Raw genomic sequence first — 22,491 nt, forward strand, 5'->3', positions numbered from 1 at the left:
AATGTAGATATATGTAGTTAAAATGTAGAATGTAAAATGTAGTAAAATGTAGATAATATGTAGTATAAATGTGGTCATATAAAAAAATGTAGATGGAGGAAAAATGTTGTGTATATCACGAGCGAAAAATACGTTTTCTCCCTCACGAAAATTGTTGCCCTCGGCATCGCCTCGGGCTTCAAACTTTTCTCCCACAGGGAGAAAAAGTCGTACTTTTCACTCTAGATATACAAATAACTATTTATTCAGTGTAGGCCTATATGGAGAAAAATGAATGTAATTTTGCTAGTATGTTTTGATACAATAAAACAGTAATTTTCCTTCTCTAAACACGGACTTGTTCCATATTAGAAGTCTGATTTTCAATAATTCAACTTATTGTAAAATGTACACCTTCTGAAAATAAAATTAGTAATTTATTTATTTATAATACAAAGCAATGTATGAAAATGGAATACAATATATTGAATTTGATTGTTGGTTTCAGCTGGGTGAGAACCAGTACATCCTGGTGCGGCGGTCGAACAGCGCGCCGCCCGCCAACCCGGAGGCGGGGGGCCAGGGGGGCCCAGGAGGGGTGCGGGGACGGCCGGCGTCGGTGGGCCTGACCGGAGTGCCCGCCGGGTGTGGGTGCACCCTCAAGGCGATGGTCGAGTGCCGGAAGTGCGGCGCCTACTGTCACGATGACTGCATCAGTCCGTCAAGGCTTTGCGTCACCTGTCTCATCAGATAGGCCAACTGACGGGTCAGTCAAATCAAATATCACTTTATTCCATAATAATGCACTTCACAACAATTATATACTTATGTATCAAAACTATAGTGAGGTCCTCGTTATAATGGCAGTTTTGATTAGCAATGGTATTGCTATCCTTGTCTATCATTCAACAAAGCGGATAGCGCTATCTCTTTCTCAATGTATGCCGTATGAAATTTCATGTCCCATGAATGAAATTTGAACATTAATTATGAAAAATCTTGAATGAAAATTGAAATTTGGTTTTCGAGTTGCACGAGATTGATATTTTTATAATCTATGTGCAAAATAAATTCAATACAGCATAATGTTCTGGGGGAGTGGAAAAAATAATCTTAATTCTGTATTTAAAAAGCAAAAAAAAGCCCTCAGAATTGTCGACAACTTGAAGCCTTATGAATCTTGTGAAAACTCTTTCAGAAGACTTAGAATTCTAACAGTTCCTGCATTGTACTTCCTCGAAATTGCAACTATGGCAAAGAAAAACGAGGAGATATTGAGAGAGAGTCATATCCATCATAGTTACAATACTAGAAACCAGATAGGTCATCTTCACTACCCGCAACACAGAACAGCAAGCTTAGAGAAAGGGCCACATTATAGCGGAATAAGAGCTTATAACTCTCTTCCTATTCAAATAAAATGTATTGAGAGCTCAGAAAGCTAAATTGATCGATGCATCTCCGTACAGTTTAGAGGAAAGCTTCAACTGTTGGCGCGTGTAGGCATTTTTTTGCAAGCATATTTTTTTAACTCCTTTGTATGTTCTGATTCTCTTCTTTTTTCTCTCTTTTATACTTTTTTTGAGTACTGTACTCAATACTTTCGACGTGTCATATACTACCAAGCTTTGCTTGATTCTGTAGTGTTATATGACGAAAATTAAACTAAACTAAATTTGGAGATCCGAATCATTTCTGTTTTTCCGGTATGCAATCCACAAGTTGACATGTTTTGATGCGAACAAACACATCCCTACTCTCTCTTATTGTTTAGATTAATTTCGTGAGATTGATTTGATTTGTTGTGATTTGCAGACGTGGGTGTGGCATCCTAGCACCTGATTGGCGTGTCTCAATCAACCCTTATCGACGATTTAGTTGTAGTGTATGTAACCTGTGGAAGTTATACCATTGCAATTGCCTTACAAATCTCTTGAAAATTCTTATGGAATCGACCATAAAGTAGCCTTTTTTACAGCAATAATAGATATCTATTGAATTAATCATTTAGCAAGATATTTGTTGTTTGGTAGTCAGCTGATGAATTTAATTATTGAAAACGAAGAAAACTGGTGATAATAATTCATGTCATTGATTTAAAATGGATTTCAGAAACTGTAATCATGGAAACAGAATATGCTTAGGAAATAAAAATACAATTTAAAGCAATAAGGTTAACATATTTATCTATAGAGAAAAAATTATGATAGTATTATTGAAACATTGTACCCGTATTTCACCTATGGTGAGATTTCAGTTAAATGACTTCAGTTAATGAATTGAATATTATTGAAAACTAAAAAAAAAACTGGTGATAATTCATGTCAATAGATTTCTGAAATGGTGGTCATAAAAACGGAATATGTTTTGGAAATAGATTAAAATACCATTTGAAGCAATAAGGTTGAACAGTTATCCATAGAATGATGATAGTATTATTGAAATATCACCCACACATCACCCATATTGAAACATTTATCCATAGAATGATGATAATATTATTGAAATTTCACCCGTATTGGTGAGATTTACTCCAATTAATGAATTGAATATTATTGAAAACTAAAAAAACTGGTGATAATTCATGTCAATAGATTTCTGAAATGGTGGTCATAAAAACGGAATATGTTTTGGAAATAGAATAAAATACCATTTGAAGCAATAAGGTTGAACATTTATCCATAGAATGATGATAGTATTATTGAAACATCACCCACACATCACCCATATTGAAACATTTATCCATAGAATGATAATATTATTGAAATTTCACCCGTATTGGTGAGATTTACTCCAATTAATGAATTGAATATTATTGAAAACTAAAAAAACTGGTGATAATTCATGTCAATAGATTTCTGAAATGGTGATCATAAAAACGGAATATGTTTTGGAAATAGAATAAAAATCTCATTTAAAGCAATAAGGTTAACATATTTATCTATAGAATGATGATAGTATTATTGAAACAATGAACCCGTATTTCACCTATAGTGAGGTTTTTCTTCAAAAATTTTGCAGGGTATTGATTGAATGTGGAACAATAATGTTATAATTATGGCCTTACTTATCAGCGGTCTTAGTGCCGGTTGCACAACAGCCGGTTAGATTTTAATTGTGATTAATTCCACGAGACCCAATCAGAGAAGCCGTCTTAACAAAAACGGCCTTATCGGATTGGTTCTCGTGAAATTAATCACGGTTAAAATTTAACTGGCTTTTGTGCAACCGGGCCTTAGGAGTGTATAGGATATCTAAAGCTGCCTACAGACTTGAGTGTTTCATCAGCTGATGCTTTGTTTATTATATCTGTATTTGTACAGAAACAGTAAGATACAGTTATAATAAACATAACATCAGCTGATGAAAAGTGGAAGCGTGAGTTTGTGGCGCATAAGTATGTACGCATCTTGAGATGTAGATACCCGAGACCGTTCTGACCACAGCCTGCAGATCGCTCTCTGTGTGTTGAGGTCCTTATGATTGCAGACAGTTTAAAGTAAATCTCACTATAGGTAGTAACAAATTATATCTAGCTGTCTTAGTGTCGGTTGCACAAAAGCCGGTTAAATTTTAATCGTGATTAATTCCACTATAACCAATCAGAGTAGCCATCTTATCAAAAAGGCTTTCTCTGATTGGTTCTCGTGAAATTAATCACGGTTAAAATTTAACCGGCTTTTGTGCAACCGGGCCTTAGTAACATAAGTCCAACATATTAAAGAACCGATTGAAACTGAACTCAATCCAATGCTTTTATTATAAATTAATAATAAAGATGCATTATGCTTCCAAGCTGATACACAACAATTTATAGTTTTATGAAAGTATGTAAGTGCTCTATCCATATCCATAGTTTTTGCATATTTTCTATGATTTTGTTGAGAAGATTTTTGATGTTGTACAGTACAGATTATTCGAGTTTTGTTCATGAAATAGTATTTGTATTTTGATAACAATTAAAATACCGGGTGTTTCAAAAAGAATTACCCACTTTTAAACAGCGATATTTATTTTTAAAAAATGGTGCACACAAACCAATTTCACATCAAATTAGTATCAAGTTTATGATGATGTATTATAAGTGTTCTATGTGCCCTCCTTTTGAGGCTCGGACGACATCTAGACGGTAACCAAATTCATCCCAGACTGTTCGCAAGATGTCTTCTCGGACTGTAGCTACTGCATCAGTTATCCTGGATTTTAGCTCCTCAATATCAAGTGCTAAAGGAGAAACATAAACACGATATTTAACGTTGTTCCTCCCTTAGCACTTGATATTGAGCAGGTAAAACCCAGGATAACTGATGCAGTAGCTACAGTCCGAGAAGACAGACATCTTGCGAACAGTCTGGGATGAATTTGGCTACCGTCTAGATGTTGTCCGAGCCTTAAAAGGAGGGCACATAGAACACTTATAATACATCATCATAAACTTGATACTTCTGTGATTAATTTGATGTAAAATTGGTTTCTGTGCACCATTTTTTTAAAATAAATATCACTGTTTAAAAGTGGGTCATTTTTTTAACACACTGTACTGTTGTCAGTTTAATATTGAACTGATATTAATGGATAATTATCACAATAATATTTTAGCATAGTACTGTAAGTTAATGTCTAAAGAATGTGTTTGTCCTGATTATTCTGACATGATTAGTTTACCGAATGTACAAACTAGTTCAATAAGCTGTTGTTAACATGAGACTGTTTATGCAATTTAGAATTAACCTATTTCTTGTAATTTTGACAATTAATGCAGATTTACTTGTAATATTTCCACAGGTTACAATGAGTATCAGTTCAGTCTTATTTCATTATTTCATATATTTTCATTGGGTGCCATCGAAACAATAAATCACCAATAGAAACTGTATTAAGGTTTTATGTAATAAGAGTTTTCGTGCATAATTTTCAATCAGTAATATGTAAGAAAGTTGGTTTTTTATCCGTTAACTGATTCATACAGCCAACGGGTATGGGTCGAAACTTAGTGGAGCGGCGAAGGTAGAGTGTATCAGGGAAGCTAGCTGAGAGTGTTGAAAATAGCTAATGTATCTAAATGTCTCCCCTCCTTTTACCACAGAATACATACAGAATGGAAAGTCGGCAAGTATCCTTGACGCCAAAATCCGCCATCTTGAAAGGAAGTCTAGCATTGTAATAGAAGCAAAAATTTTAATTTCTAACAAGATGGCGCAGTCACGTGGCGTGGTCTTGGTGCACTCAAGTATTGGCGTCATGTAAAATGCATTAATTGGATTGATACTTTCCATTCTGTATGTATTCTGTGCCTTTACCACTCCAATCCGACACATTTGAAAGCATGCATTATTTTCAACAAGTGTTGAAAATAATTAATGTATCGCAACGTCTCCCCTTCCATTTTATCTACCTTCATGTCTTCAATATGACATATTTGAATACATGTGCTATTTTCACTTCAGCTACCTTTTCTCATATCTTCTACTTTCGCCGTTCCAAAATGTTTTGACCGTAAGGCATTAAGAGACGTAGCAAGATAACCTAACCTCACTTCTATAAACCATGTTGCATAAGGCACTCCAATTTTTTGTAAAATTCTTTCATAGAGAAAAGGTAGCACAAGTAGATATCCTATGGTATAGGGCGTTTATGTTACAAATTTCACTGTTAACTCAAGCCGATAGTCCTAGTAGTTCTTGGTGAAGCTATGTGACGTTGTTAGTCTCTCATACTGTACCGTTCTCACACTCTCACCCCAACAAAACAGTAATTATAGACAGTAGTCGGCTTGTGACACTGGTAGTCTCTCATACTGTGCCGTTCTTACACTCTCACTCCAACAAAACAGTAATTATAGACAGTAGTCGGCTTGTGACACTGTGAGTCTCTCATACTGTGACGTTCTTACACTCTCTCCCGGCCAAAACAGTAATAATAGACAGTAGTCGACAGTAATCGGCTTGTGACACTGGTAGTCTCTCATACTGTGCCGTTCTCACACTCTCACCCCAACAAAACAGTAATTATAGATAGTAGTCGGCTTGTGACACTGGGATTCTCTCATACTGTGACGTTCTCACACTCTCACCCGGCCAAAACAGTTATAATAGACAGTACTCGACAGTAATCGGCTTGAAATTTGGAACATAAATGACCTATTCCATGCGATATCTTCTTATGCTATCTTTTCTCTAGGATTCTACCATGCTACATAGGTCTATGCTTTCAATGAGATTTACCTTGAAAATTCAGCATTTTTCTATAAATAGCATTAATATTTCCCATTAAACCAAAGCTGACAGAATCTCACTCTAGCCTTGGCATATAAAACAAATTTCTTATTCGTTTACAAAGTTTGGGGTAAAGAGGACTTGAAAGTACTAATTCCACCAAATAAAGATTTTTTTTTCATTTTCTAAAATTGAAATACTCTTCTAGAGTTTATGGCTGTAGTTCTAACTCAGGTTTAAATGTAGGACAAGTCGTCTGTGTGTTATGTGTTGTAGGTAGTTAGGAGTTAGGATATTTTTTCAGGAAAATATTGTAATTGTGGCAGATTATGCTGCAAGTTAATTTAAAATTGTGGATTTTGTGGGCCGTAGATTTAGTGCTAGCTACTTTAGTTTTAATTGCTCTAGCTCTCATTTCCAACCTACCTTCCTATGGTTTGCATAAAATTAGTTGAAACTTGGCCGCCCTCCATTCGAAGAAATTACGGCGTTGCCAAACTGTGTAAAATTGCAACTTTCTCAATTTAACAACAGAATTGTTTGTAGAATATCATCCCCAATATTCCAGTAGTGCTGAAAAATGTTCAGGGTTGAAGGATAAAAAGGATTTTTTTTTAGAACATCGCGAATATATGTTCTCATTTTGAATATTATTTCTCTCAGAATCATAGGGTGGTGTAATACGGGAGAATGTCTCCTTTCTATTGGTGTCTGTATCATTTCTATCCGACCCATAGTTATTTTTTAAATGATTTATTTATTCATATGGCTTTTATCGGCAGAGAGATCCTTTTAAATGTTCTGCCTTGCCGTATTACCCTATTTCATTTCTTATTCACACTCAAGTTTATAGGTTATAGTTCTTCTAGTTTACAATCTAAAATTTTACAATTTTTATGTTCGTCAATGTCGAGACATTTCGAGCAGAAAACATTAAATTTTCGACATGCCAGGAACTTTTTTGTTTTATAAGATAAGTAGATGGTGTAAGCGAGAAAGTTACTCAGAAATGATTGGAATTATTTGTCCATTTAGAAATTAAAAAGAATTCCCTTTTCATCATTCAACTTTTATGTTTAAAAATAGCGAAATACTGGTGATAAAGTTACTCAGAAATAATTGGAATTATTTTTCCATGTTGAAATTAAAAAGAATTCCCTTTTCATCCTTCAACTTTTATGTTTCAAAATAGCGAAATAGTGGTGATAGCGAAAAAGTTACTCAGAAATAATTAAAACTATTTTCCCTTTTAGAGATCAGAATTCCCTTTTTATACTTCAACTTCTTCAGCATCACTTGAATATCGGGAATTCTACAAACAATTCTGTGATCAAATAAGAAATTTGAGAAATATTCAATTTTACACAGTTTGGTAAGGCTGTAATTTCTTCGGTTGGAGGGCCAAGTTTCAACTTATTTTATACAGACTTTAGTTCTCGAGTTGTGAACAGATATGGTGCAACAGATAACAGACGGGATGTTTATTTTTTACACTCAAGATGAACGATATTTTTTATAAATACAAGTAGGACATATTGGCTGTGTTATGAATATATTTGCTAAAGTATTGTCAGCCTGACAAAACCTGAGAATGCTTTGTGACTTTTTTTCAAACTGTACCTAAATATGTAAATATACTGTAAAGTTAAGAACCTTGGCATACTATTCACTTTGTAAATAATGTGTATTTATATCAGTTTTATTGATATACTGTAGTTTTGTATAGTTTTCAGTTGTATCCAAATGTCATTTCTATTGTGAACGTTTTGTATAAATTGAGACTAAACTATGAAGCAAATTTTCCACTGACATACTACTCTTAGATATTATTATTCGATAAGAAAAGTCAATAAAGTACTTGAAATACGTGTATTACAATACTTGAATCTTGAAATATGAACTGGCAAATTCATGCCTATTAAATCCAATGATCAATTAATATGTCCATGCTTTGTAGCAATATTACAGGTTTCTTATGGTATTATTTGATATTTGTTATTTCTTCTCCATCAATATGTTTATACTTTAGTTCTTGAATGAATAAACTTGATCCATTTCTATACTGATGTTGAATAATAGCCTACTATAACACGCTTCAAGATTGAGATACACTTCTGGTTTTTTACTTTGTTATAAATATAAAGTACACTACACCTTAGCAATTCAGGTCACAAAATATTATTATTTCATGAACATGAAATAAATAAGCCATACCATAACTGAATTGATATAAAATAATATGGCATCAGGGCATCTTATTTTGTTATTTAATGACAAGAATTGTTCATTAATTACCAATATTATTAAAGTTTGCATTTAATGTAGTAAATAGTGAAATATGCCATATTATGCAAAAACTGATAACTCTCCACCAAAAACAGAAAATACTTCAGCTCTATAAATTCTGATATACGGTTTATAATTGAGAAATTATTTAGTAACTTCATAATGTGAATTTATGATAATGTATTTTGTAATTTGTGGTTAGTTTGTTGCAATTTTATTCATTCTTGGTTGAAATTCTCAGTTATGGAGTTGGCTACTGTTTCTTTGTTGCATTTAAATTTGTTATTGAAGTTCCAACAACTTTGATATAAATACACAACAATTATATTTTGAAATTATTAAAGACTGTCAGAATTTATTTTACTTTTTGAAATATTGGTATGCATTTTCTTTTATATGCTTTAATAAATACCATTGTTTATTCGTATGTTATTTCAATGCTCATTCATGCAATTTACTGTTTCTTGTAATAGTTTAGTTGTAAATTATTATTACTACAATAAATTGAAGTGATTGATACATAAAGATTATAAGGTTTTTTTTCTGTACCATGACATAAAAAACAATTAGAAGTTTTTAAAATACCGGGTCTTTGTAAATGATGAACCCATTTTCAAAAATTGGTATTTATTAAAGTAAAAATGCAAAATGTGAAAAGTTTTTTTTAATACCTTACAAGTGTTAAATGCGGCTGCTGCACGGCAAACATCCACGCGGTAGCCAAACTAGTCCCACACGCGAGAAAGCGTATCTGGTGTTATTGAGTGCACGGCAGCAGCGATACAGTTCCGCAGATCGTGCTGCAGCCGGAAGTCACATTGAACACTAGTAAGGTATTAAAAAAACTTTGAAACTTTCTCTTTCCATTGGTATAAAGGTTGTCCATTTTGCATTTTTACTTTAATAAATACTAATTATTTTTGAAAATGGGTCCATCATTTAGAAAGACTCAGTATATGAAAAATAGAACACTGACGTGGTAAAATATTGTTTTAAAATAGTGTTTATTCTATTCATTTATACAACTAATAATATTAGATGATAATTTAATTAAAAATAGACAACATATTAGGCTAGGCCACACCAGTTAGTCAAGACAAGTCATGATCAGACACGTTTAGTCACAATACTTCACATAGTTGCTTATGACGCAACTAACACTGATTAGTCATTACAATTCGACATGTTTTCATAAGCAACTATGTAAAGTATTGTGACTAAACGTGTCTGATCGTCTTGTCTTGTCTTGACTAACTGGTGTGCACCTGGCCTTACTGAGTTACCATTTTATTTTAATAAAATCCACTGAATGAATAATAAACTCAGTGCAAAATAATGAATAGCGTAATAAATTATTAAATGTTTAGTGCCGGTTGCACAAAAGCCGGTTAAATTTTAATCGTAATTAACTCCACAAGAACCAATCAGAGAAGCCGTCTTTTCAAAAAAGCCTTCTGTGATTGCTTCTCGTAAAATTAATCACGGTTAAAATTTAACCGGGTTTTGTGCGACAGAGCCTTAAGCCGCGTTTACACCAAAGTTATTAACAAATTATTGTTAATAACTTAATCCTTATAGATTCTATTAGATTAAACGGAACTTGACAAACACATTATGATCAACATGTGTACTTATTATAAGTTATGTTCAATCTAATAGAATCTATAAGGATTAAGCTATTAACATTTTGTTAATACCTTTGGTGTAAACGCAGCTTATTAATTTAATTTTTTTTAACTTACAAAGTTATAAAAATTTTGTAGTTTGCTGACTGACATGTGTGGTCAGACAATCTATAAATTTTCAATTTTATCATGTGATTTTTTCTGTATTAAAACGACGTAAATTACACCCCTCCATATGACATTGCAAACTTTCAAAATTTCAGTCACTACCATTGAATGAAAATTGGTATCATATCTTGAATGTTGTATCAAGACTAATAATTTATTTAAGTTTACAGACTTCCACTAATATTTCAGGTAAGCTTGATTGATTTCCAATATTGTTTTATTGCTGGTAGGAAAATTTATAAGCATTTATTTTTTGTAAGTCCAACCTATGTATAAGTCAGGCCTATTCAGCCATATGATGTATTAGTTGAATGCCTTTAGATACCGGTAATAATATTGTGGCATTAAGAGTAAATTGCCTTAAAAATGATCTAGTATTCATAATAATTTAAAACTGGTCAATCTTTTTACTTTCCTTGCCCTATTAACATAGGTAAGGAAAGTATTGCTTTCAGAAAAAATTAAGGTACCCCAATTTATAAATCTCTATACGTTTCAAGGTCCCCTAAGTCCAAAAAAGTGGTTTTTGGATATTGATCTGTATATGTGTGTGTATATGAGTTCATCTCCCAATTAACGGAATGACTTGAAATTTGGAACTTAAGGTCCTTACAATATAAGGATCCGACACAAACAATTTCGATCTAATGCAGTTCAAGATGGCGGATAAAATAGTGAAGATGTTGTCAAAAAGAGGGGTTTTCGCGATTTTCTCGAAAACGGCTCCAACAATTTTGATCAGATTTATACCTAAAATAGTCATTGATAAGCTTTATCACAAGTCCCAAATCTCTCTGCCTCAAGTCCCATATCTTTAAAAATTCCAGGAGCTCAACCCAATCTATGCAAAGTTTGATTTTAGATTCTCAACTATGAGGCTTCAGATACAATTTAAACAAAAAATTCCAAGTGGAAAAGATTGAGCATGAAAATCTATACAATTAATGTTTAGTAACATTTTCACCTAACATTTGAAATAAGCTCGAAATTCAAGAAAATGTTATATTCCAATTGCAAACTTGTGGCAACTGTTGATTTTATCAAATCATTAACTATGAAGAGATAGCAGACTTTGTGTGTCTCCAGCGTTATTGTCCGGTCACCAGCTGGCTTGGATCTTTGAATAGTAGACTTGAGATGCGCGTGAACACTAGCGTCAGGTGATAAATTTTCATAACGGCAAGGAAAGTTGTGTGAGTGCGCCACACCAGATTTTCGTGATTTTAGATGATTACGTTTTGTTTTGAAACCAATAGTTTTTTAAGTACAATACTTTATAAATGTTGTTGTTACTTGATATACTCCAGTACAATTATAAAAAGTTCAAGAACGCCAAACAAAATGTTATTACTCTTATTAGAAATTTTTCCCTCATTTCTATATAATTCGACTGATAATTTTCTAGTTATTGACGTTTTTCAAAAATATCAAAAAATTTTAGCTGTTACAGCGTTTTTGGGAAACTCTGTATATATTGGGCTATAATTTTTGACAATATTGTAAAATTGTCCTTGTTGCAAATATTTGCTTTCAAGTGTAGAATTGACTCAAAGTACCTCAATTTCATTTGTGCTTCCAGATGCTGAGACAACTGTTTCACAAGCCATGTTTCCTGATGAGTCAGACGGCGTTTGTGTCACCTCGCCTACACTCGGCCACCCATTTGCTTCCAGCCTCGCACCACACATGCTTCAAGCGTGACACCTGTGTGGTGAAACAAAACAAGCAGCGCTCCCTGCATACGGCCAACACGAGTCTCAAGCAGAAGCTCGACTTGCTGACACTCGTGCAAACGGCTCGCTCGAATGTGGGCGCCGTGCAGATGCGAGACATCAAGAATGCACCGTTGCCGGTCTTTTGGTGCGGTGTTGCCGGATTGATTCCCTACATGGCGCCGGTTGTAGTGCAGGTGATTACTGATTATCAAATGATTCGTTCTTTTTTTATTTGTTACTTGAAGAAAATAAAAAGGTAACTAGTAATTCTGTATAATGAAACTATCAAGTAACCCTATAGAAAAAATATAAAAAATAAAATATTTTATTAGCCAACAAAAACATAAACTGTAGAAAGCTGATTCATGACAGATATAAATTTCGATAAATTTCTCAATAGAAGAAGGAGCGTACAAAACTAATTGCTCTGAACTATAATGCATCAATCAGGCTGAAAATATTATTACTGGGTGTTTCAAAGAATCCTTTAAAATAATAATTAATAATAATTTCTCTGATTGCCAATGAATTGCAACCAGAGGAGTTTATTGACAAAACATATACATAGTTGTTATATTATACATACAAAATTGCTAATACTAAACTTAGTTCTAATTATGATACCCCACTATAAAAATCTGGTGTGGTCCACTCACACAACTTTCCTTGCTCATTGAACTATAAGCCTCAATATCAAACGAGAATAATTTAGGGGAATAACATAATGACGATTGACGGCAACATATTTGCAACTACGATCAGACTACTGTATATGTGTATGTACAAATTGTTTTCAGAGTACTTTTTCCTTTATGTAAATTGTGAAATTCGATGATTTTTTTGAAATTCGTCAAAACAGCTGTTCTACAGATGAAATATCCTGACTATGACTGTGTTCTTTTTATAAACTGCTCTACCTACCTAGCTTATGCACGAGAAGGAGGTTACAAAGTCTATTTCTTAAGGATTGGGTGGACCCCCATTAGTACCCCAGGAAAAAGACTCATGACAGTTGATAGAGCTAATAAATAACTATACAGGGTATGGATTTGAAAAAAATCGTTAGAGCCGTTTTTGAGAAAACCGTGAAAAACATGGCTTTTTAGTCATTATCCGCCATTTTTCTCAACAATATTACGGAGCTCCTGAAATTTCCCCTGAAATGAGACTTAAGTCAGTTGATAGGGCTTATAAATAGCTATCCATGGTATAAATTTGAAGAAAATCGTTAGAGCCGTTTTTGAGAAAACCGTGAAAAACATGGCTTTTTAGTCATTATCCGCCATTTTTCTCAACAATATTACGGAGCTCCTGAAATTTTCCCTGAAATGATACTTATGCCAGTTGATAGGGCTTATAAATAGCTATCCATGGTATAAATTTGAAGAAAATCGTTAGAGCCATTTTCGAGAAAAACGTGAAAAACATGGTTTTTTAGTAACTATCCGCCATGTTTCCTGATGAGTCAGACGGCGTTTGTGTCACCTCGCCTACACTCGGCCACCCATTTGCTTCCAGCCTCGCACCACACATGCTTCAAGCGTGACACCTGTGTGGTGAAACAAAACAAGCAGCGCTCCCTGCATACGGCCAACACGAGTCTCAAGCAGAAGCTCGACTTGCTGACACTCGTGCAAACGGCTCGCTCGAATGTGGGCGCCGTGCAGATGCGAGACATCAAGAATGCACCGTTGCCGGTCTTTTGGTGCGGTGTTGCCGGATTGATTCCCTACATGGCGCCGGTTGTAGTGCAGGTGATTATCAAATGATTCGTTCTTTTTTTATTTGTTACTTGAAGAAAATAAAAAGGTAACTAGTAATTCTGTATAATGAAACTATCAAGTAACCCTATAGAAAAAATAAAATATTTTATTTGCCAACAAAAACATAGACTGTAGAAAACTGATTCATGACAGATATAAATTTCAATACAATTCTCAATAGAACAAGGAGCGTACAAAACTAATTGCTCTGAACTATAATGCATCAATCAGGCTGAAAATATTATTACCGGTACTGGGTGTTTCAAAGAATCCTTTAAAATAATAATTAATAATAATTTCTCTGATTGCCAATGAATTGCAACCAGAGGAGTTTATTGACAAAACATATACATAGTTGTTATATTATACATACAAAATTGCTAATACTAAACTTAGTTCTAATTATGATACCCCACTATAAAAATCTGGTGTGGTCCACTCACACAACTTTCCTTGCTCATTGAACTATAAGCCTCAATATCAAACGAGAATAATTTAGGGGAATAACATAATGACGATTGACGGCAACATATTTGCAACTACGATCAGACTACTGTATATGTGTATGTACAAATTGTTTTCAGAGTACTTTTTCCTTTATGTAAATTGTGAAATTCGATGATTTTTTTGAAATTCGTCAAAACAGCTGTTCTACAGATGAAATATCCTGACTATGACTGTGTTCTTTTTATAAACTGCTCTACCTACCTAGCTTATGCACGAGAAGGAGGTTACAAAGTCTATTTCTTAAGGATTGGGTGGACCCCCATTAGTACCCCAGGAAAAAGACTCATGACAGTTGATAGAGCTAATAAATAACTATACAGGGTATGGATTTGAAAAAAATCGTTAGAGCCGTTTTTGAGAAAATCGTGAAAAACATGGCTTTTTAGTCATTATCCGCCATTTTTCTCAACAATATTACGGAGCTCCTGAAATTTTCCCTGAAATGAGACTTATGCCAGTTGATAGGGCTTATAAATAGCTATCCATGGTATAAATTTGAAGAAAATCGTTAGAGCCATTTTCGAGAAAAACGTGAAAAACATGGTTTTTTAGTAACTATCCGCCATTTTTTCCGCCATCTTGAATTGAATTTTATTGAATTTCTTATTGTCGGGTCCTCATGGTATAAGGACCTTAAGTTTAAAATTTCAAGTCAATCGGTTAATCAGGAATGGAGTTATCGTGTTCACAGACATACATACACACACACACACAACACACACACACACACACACAACACACACACACACACACACACACACACACACACACACACAATACATACATACACACACACAGACCAATACCCAAAAATCATGTTTTTGGACTCAGGGGACCTTGAAACGTATAGAAAACTTGAAATCGGGGTACCTTAATTTTTTTTGGAAAGCAATACTTTCCTTACCTATGGTATTAGGGCAAGGAAAGTAATAATATGTGTCGAGGTCGAAAGAATAATATGGTCGAATATGTGTAGAAAGAATAATATTCTTTTCTAAAACATAAAACAAAGAGAGTTCCCTAGAAGCTGTTTTATAAAATACATGTTTCCATGATTAAATAATACATTTTCATAATATTTCTATACAGTCTACAAACAGTTTGGCATAATTTGGTGCGGAATTAGATAAGTATAGAGCTATCTGCTTTGTCTGATGACAGACAAGGACAGCAAACCAGTGTCAATCAGGTGCAACCTTTATAACGTGAATCTCACTATAGAGTAGCAAAGGCCCGGTTGAATTTTAATCATGATTAATTTCACGAGAACCAATCAGAGCAGTCTTTTTTGAAAATACGGCTTCTCTGTTTGGTTCTCGTAGAATTAATCTACCGTTAAAATTTAACCGACGTACGTACAACAGGCACATTTTATGATTCAATGATTTTATTCAAGCCAAAGTACATCAGTAAATAAGCCAGGTCACATACAACATTCATTATAAATAAAATACAATATACAAAGAAACACATAGTATTGGAATTGGAATCAACTTATTCATTGCCAGTTGATTGAAATCAACATTAGTTGCTGTAGTGAGGCTACGTTTAGTGGCAGTAGAGAAGATAAGTGTGATTCTCTGCCGATTCTCTGTCTTGCTATATCTGATGTAATATCAACTGTTCATTCTTGTCTAAAATAAACAATCATATTTTATTTGTCAAGAGAATATATTTCTCAATGATTAAATAATAAATTTTCATAATTGAGGTAAACATTTTGTTAATTAATTATATCTATACATTGCTTGAGAACGATCTGGATAGAAGCTAGAAATGGATTGCACTAACTGCTTTTTCGAATGATATACAAGTATAGGAACACCAAGATCAATCAAATAAAAAAATAATATAATTAATTAATATAAATAATCATGAAGTGGACCTCACTAAGGTACCATAGTAGCAAAAAGGATAATAAGAATAGAATACATTTTCCTATTAAAATACACTCAATTTTACAGTTTTTAATGATGAGCTTTCTATCTTTTGCCACTGTCATTATAACGTGGACCTCTGTTGACAGGTGTTCACCGGTTACATGCCGTTGCTAGGCACCGCTCAGCTGATGTACAGCGGCACAATCCTCTCGTTCCTGGGCGGACTGAAGTTTGGCAGCATGATCCACTGCGACAAGGCCGACTGTTCGTGGGCCAACATTGGCCTGGCAACTGTGCCGGCCGTGTGGGCGTGGTCAGGCCTTCTGCTGCCGGTGGGCTTCGCCCTGCCAGTGGTCGGCTCAGGCCTGTTGGCCTCACTCGTCATAGACCTGGCAACTAGCAAGTATCCGCCCTGGTTTGTGGCGCTCAAATGCGCGCTTACGCTCACTGCCACCCTCTGTGTGCTCCTGTGTCTCAAACAGTTCATCTTCAATAACCCGCATTACTATGAGGCAGTCGATGCTGACTAAATCACACGATATAAGTCGAAACAATTTAGTACCTTTATTCGTTAGTTTCTGCTACAAGTCGGTGGATGTGATGAAGAAAATCTATACTGAGTACTCAACTTTCTTAATATCGTGTATAATTTCTTAATGTCAAGTATATATCTAATGTTGGAATAAATGTAAGTTTCGTCTACAACAGTTCAACTCAATTTTAATTTCCATTCAGTCATTAATTTCTATTTATATCTATGAGGTGATTATGCATGTTAGAAGAAAGACAATGACTAGAAATGCTGATTTGCATGGATACCATACTAGAAATAGAGGAGACTATGCTTCACTGTATCACAGAACAGCTCTTTTTGAGGAAAACCTACATATATGGGCCTTAAATTTATTAGAAAGCTTCCTACTCACTTGAAAAATTGTGAAGATGTCGATATTTTTGAGGAGTTAAATTTTTTTTGATGGTTGGAGTATTCTATACCACAGAAGAGTTTGTGTGTTGTCATGGTCATATGGGACATATATATGAATCATATATTTATCTCATATTGATCAGGATTTTAGAGTTTTAAATTAAAAAGTTTAATGAACAGTGTTTTTGTCTTTGAACAATCTTTGTCATCGACAGAAAGATTGTTTATTTCATTTGTTGTCAAAATTAACGTAGCTTCTCTTATGTTTTTAATAACAAACGTGCCGCTTGTGCGACAGATAAAAATATGTACTTGAAATGGCTTTCATGTTTGGCATTGACTGAGTTTATATTTAATACCCAAAATTTATTTTTTGGTCAGAGTGAGCTCGTTCGATAGGACTGAAAGTTAAGTCCGGCTGATCCAGTGAAAAAGGCTAGATTTCGGTTCGTTTAATAATACAGTTATTCTGTCACAGATCGGGCAGTATAAAAATAATTGTATTGTTAAGGGAGACGGGTTCTGAGCCTATCCATTGGTTCAGTTAATATTTGTTCTTTTAATATACTAAAGTCGCGATTTAAAACAGTGGATGCCAAAGGGGGAAGCCATTTCAAAAAGGTAGGTGACTACTGAATCATTGTTCTTAAATTTTCATAACCACAAACATTGAATCATCATTAGCTGCAAGCGAGTGTTTTCCCCTTTAATTCATATCAATCATGTTATTATAATAAAATTAATCTTGTTTTGTTCAAATGTATATATGTTAAAGATTCATTAATTAAAGTTCTAGTTATTCTGTTCTTTTTTTGTTATAATAGTTTTTCCCCTCACAAAAGTTATCATAGTTCTTTTCCCCCTTACATATTTGGTGGAGGCTTCTCCCGCCGTTCCTCAGCCTGCTTACATATTTGGTGAAGGCACATCCTGCTTACAGTGTAGAGAGGGTTCCTTTTCGTGATTTTTTCTTTTTTTTTGTAATACTATATGTATTATGAATTTTTGATAATTCCTATACTCTGATTAGAGTCTCTGGGAAGCTTCAAAAACAAACAAACAAACATATACCAGGCGCACACCGACGCGAATATATTGCGAAGTTTTGTTGCGGTGCGAATTCAATTCGGAGAACTTGCCGTGCGGAAATTTAATACCATTGCGTTGTATGTGCTGACGCAAACCAATGCGTTGCGAAATATTCGCAACTTTTGCTACACACAGCATTTGCAGCGCTTTTCCGCGATGCGAATTTTGTGGTGAGTTCTGGAACTACCGTACACTAGTTTTGTCTGCTTTTTAAACAGTAAGAAACATTGCACCACCACAAGTAGGAAAATTGTGAACACAAAACAATAGTCGGAGATTATTTATACATATCCAATATTGTATGATCTAAAGCTGCGTTTACACCAGAGTTAATAACACGAGTTATTAACTTGACTGAATCGTCAAAAATTTCTCTTGACAAAAGTTAATAACTCATGTTTCTAACAGAAAATTCCTTGTTATTAACAAGATCTTGTTATCAATATAATTGACTTCCATATGATTTCATTTAACGAGACTATTCATATGATAATTATAACAGCCAGAATAAAAAGCAAAAAATTGTCTTCAAATTTGAATTGAAACATGTGTGTGATCATTAAAATAATGATCTTCATCTGATCTAATGTAAATAAATTATAATGCGTTTACACCAGAGTTTAAAACAAACGTTTTCAACATAAGTTAATAACATTTTCTTTTGGCTGCTAGTTTTGTTATCAACAAAAGTTAATAACTTTGTCACGTGTTTTGTCTGCAGCTGTAGTTATTAGGGAACAGCTGTTGTTGTAGGGTAGGGATGCTGGGCGAGCGGGTTGCGGGGAAGATAGTAACCTGTTATTAACAAAAGTTACCGACTCTCGATGGATAACATAAATCTTGTTAATAACAAGGAATTTTCTGTTGAAAACACGAGTTATCAACTTTTTTCAAGAGAATTTTTTGTCGATTCAGTCAAGTTTGATTAATAATAAAACTTTTTTTTAACTTTTGATTAAACAACTCATGTTATCAACTCCGGTGTAAACGCAACTCAACATGATGTCCTTCCTCAATTGTGGTACAAGAGTATGGTATTCTCAGAATTAAAGTCTATCTTTATTAATGGCATGCACCCACATTTTTTTGGCCTTTCATCTTTTTCAGAGTCTGCCGCCACAGCAAGTAATAATAGGGCTTCTGATGATATCATGATGAACCTCAGTAAATTGAGATGAAGTAGCCTACAGTAGTACCGTAAATTTTAGATGATAAAAGTGCTGAACTGTTTGGTTAGGACAACTCGAATATTCCCGCGCTCCACATTGCGATTATTTTGCTTCCCAGTGTGCGTGCCCCAGCGTTGCGAATATTTCGCAACGAAAACTTCGTTTGGATACCGCAGTCTGAATTCTTGAAAATTCCGCAACGAATTTGTACGCATCGGTGTGCGCATACCTTTAGTCTATTTTTTTACAATGCTGCGGAAAATTTATGGCCCAGTACGACAGGGGTTGGAATGGCGAATCCGTTCCAATTTTTGGAAGGTTCATGCCCTTGACCAATAGCAGTACTCGCCTACTAGTATAGCTTCTGCTGCTCTTGTATTTAGTTCCAGTTTATCAGAGATTGACAATGGTGTAACAACCGAAACCGGTCTTTCTAACATTCAATAAAATCTGTGGTTTTTGACAATTTCTTGGTATTTTTATTCAATCCGTTCCAACAAGGAATTGGAGGACAGACCATGGTTCGATTTATAAAGGCTCAAAGAATCCTGTGGTCAGAATCCCTAAAATTGTGATGCGGGAAAGGCTTCACAATACGAAACACAGATGTAGACCCAGGAAAAGATGGCTGGTTGAGGTGCTGAATGATGTTAGGAGTCAACGATAGAGATGCGTGGAGGTTGATAGTTGCGGAGGCCAAGGCTCACCATGGGCTGTAGCGCCATACAAGAATATTTATTCTTCTACAATATAGGAAGGGTTGATTTTGATTATCTCACCATTAAAATTTACTCACCTTGTGGAAGTGACTATTGTCTTCTTATGACTAATACTGAGATGGAACAATCCTACCATAAAAATCAGCTTCAATAGTAAAGCTAAAATTCAAACTTTACTGCCTATAATAAAATATTTAAATTATGTCTACAATAAATGTCGTTGGTAACGATTTTACTTCGCTATTTTCAAAGATTCATACATTTTACAATAATTGTTGATGTTCTCTAGTAATTCATGTTCAAAGTACATGTAAATTATTGTCATGTGATAAATCAGCCATTAATTTACTAGCATCTTGATGATATTTAAGCGATTTAAAAAAGTAGTATTACTAATTGATCTTTTTTGCAGCTAGTTATTCTTCATCAAATTGTAGGTAGATAACAGTATATTTCTATCTTCTGATGAATGCTAGGCTGTTTGTGTGATTACAATTCATTTAGATCTTTTTTACTGTCTAATAGATTGTATAACAAAATTAATAATAGTTTATGTTAGATACTAATTGCTAATAGAAAATTCAACCATAGAGAAAAGATAGCATAAGAAGATTTCACATGGTATAAATGGTTAATGTTCCAAATTTCAAGCCGGATTACTGACGACAACTGTCTTATTATTACTGTTTTGGGCGGGTGAGAGTATAAGAACGGCACAGTATGAGAGACTACCAGCGTCACCATTGCTTCACGAAAAAATCTGGTGTGGCGCACTCACACAACTTTCCTTGCCGTTATGAAAATTGATCACCAGACGCTAGTGTTCCCGCGCATCTCAAGTCTACTACTATTCAAAGATCTGAGCCAGCTGGTGACAGGACAAAAACGCTGAAAACATACGAGGTCTGCTATCTCTTCATAGTGAATCATTTAATAGAATCAACAATTGTCAACAGTTAGCAATTGAAATAATCACATTTTCTCGAATTTCGAGCTTATTTTCAATGTTAGGTGAAAATGTTATTGAACATTAATTGCAGAGATTCTCATGCTTAATCTTTTTCACTCGACATTTTTTGTTTAAATTGTATCTGAAGCCTGATAATTGGGAATCTAAAATCAAACTTTGCATAGATGGGGCGGAGCTCCTGAAATTTTTACAGATATAGGACTTGTGGCAGTTGATAGAGCTTATCAATGACTTCTTTAGGTATGAATTTGATCAAAATCGTTGGAGCCGTTTTCGAGAAAATCGCGAAAAACCCTGTTTTTGACAACATTTTCGCCATTTTAGCCGCCATCTTGAATCGCATTGGATCGAAATTGTTCGTGTCGGATACTTATAGTGTAAGGACCTTAAGTTCCAAATTTCAAGTCATTCCGTTAATTGGGAGATGAGATATCGTGTACACAGACGCACATACACACACACACACACACACACACACACACACACACCACACACACACACACACACACACACACACACACACACACACACACACACATACAGACCAATACCCAAAAACCACTTTTTTGGACTCAGGGGACCTTGAAACGTATAGAAATTTACAAATTGGAGAACCTTAATTTTTTTCGGAAAGCAATACTTTCCTTACCTATGGTAATAGGGCTTACGCTCACTGCCACCCTCTGTGTGCTCCTGTGTCTCAAACAGTTCATCTTCAATAACCCGCATTACTATGAGGCAGTCGATGCTGACTAAATCACACGATATAAGTCGAAACAATTTAGTACCTTTATTCGTTAGTTTCTGCTACAAGTCGGTGGATGTGATGAAGAAAATCTATACTGAGTACTCAACTTTCTTAATATCGTGTATAATTTCTTAATGTCAAGTATATATCTAATGTTGGAATAAATGTAAGTTTCGTCTACAACAGTTCAACTCAATTTTAATTTCCATTCAGTCATTAATTTCTATTTATATCTATGAGGTGATTATGCATGTTAGAAGAAAGACAATGACTAGAAATGCTGATTTGCATGGATACAATACTAGAAATAAAGGAGACTATGCTTCACTGTATCACAGAACAGCTCTTTTTGAGGAAAACCTACATATATGGGCCTTAAATTTATAAGAAAGCTTTCTACTCACTTGAAAAATTGTGAAGATGTCGATATTTTTGAGAAGGAGTTAAATTTTTTTTGATGGTTGGAGTATTCTATACCACAGAAGAGTTTGTGTGTTGTCACCTGGTCATATGGGACATATATATGAATCATATATTTATCTCATATTGATCAGGATTTTAGAGTTTTAAATTAAAAAGTTTAATGAACAGTGTTTTTGTCTTTGAACAATCTTTGTCATCGACAGAAAGATTGTTTATTTCATTGGCTGTCAAAATTAACGTAGCTTCTCTTATGTTTTTAATAACAAACGTGCCGCTTGTGCGACAGATAAAAATATGTACTTGAAAT

General features: G+C 34.4%; 2 protein-coding genes across 7 annotated transcripts in view; both read left to right on the plus strand.

The window, feature by feature from the left end:
* LOC111053053 (polycomb protein Asx) overlaps positions 1-3,540 on the plus strand; it is a 59,005-nt gene extending 55,465 nt beyond the window's left edge. For all 3 annotated transcript variants that reach the window (XM_039425215.1, XM_039425217.1, XM_039425216.1), the window contains exon 16: positions 1,795-3,540. The gene's annotated coding sequence lies outside the window, so the exon portion shown is untranslated. The remainder of the gene's footprint in view (positions 1-1,794) is intronic.
* On the plus strand, positions 579-21,948 carry LOC111053047 (transmembrane protein 69). Of its 4 annotated transcripts, XM_039425219.1 has the most exons (4): positions 10,276-10,462; positions 11,853-12,182; positions 16,285-16,620; positions 21,722-21,948. In XM_039425219.1, the coding sequence occupies exons 2-4, from the start codon at positions 11,853-11,855 to the stop codon at positions 21,767-21,769; spliced, it is 714 nt and encodes a 237-aa protein (XP_039281153.1). In that variant the 5' UTR covers positions 10,276-10,462; the 3' UTR covers positions 21,770-21,948. The 4 variants fall into 4 exon arrangements, with proteins under 4 accessions (XP_039281154.1, XP_039281153.1, XP_039281152.1 ...); XM_039425220.1 differs by lacking the exons at positions 10,276-10,462; positions 21,722-21,948 and adding an exon at positions 579-745 and having other exon boundaries at positions 16,285-16,847; XM_039425218.1 differs by lacking the exon at positions 21,722-21,948 and having other exon boundaries at positions 16,285-16,847.
* Positions 21,949-22,491: the final 543 nt, after the last annotated feature.

The sequence above is a fragment of the Nilaparvata lugens genome, chromosome 3 (genome assembly GCF_014356525.2).
Source record: "Nilaparvata lugens isolate BPH chromosome 3, ASM1435652v1, whole genome shotgun sequence".
Lineage (NCBI taxonomy): Eukaryota > Metazoa > Arthropoda > Insecta > Hemiptera > Delphacidae > Nilaparvata > Nilaparvata lugens.

Coding starts and splice junctions, on each gene's coding strand:
- LOC111053047 (XM_039425220.1), top strand. CDS start 11,853: ATGCTGAGACAACTGTTTCACAAGCCATGTTTCCTGATGAGTCAGACG. Junction 12,183..16,284: donor TGGCGCCGGTTGTAGTGCAG/GTGATTACTGAT, acceptor CTCTGTTGACAG/GTGTTCACCGGTTACATGCC.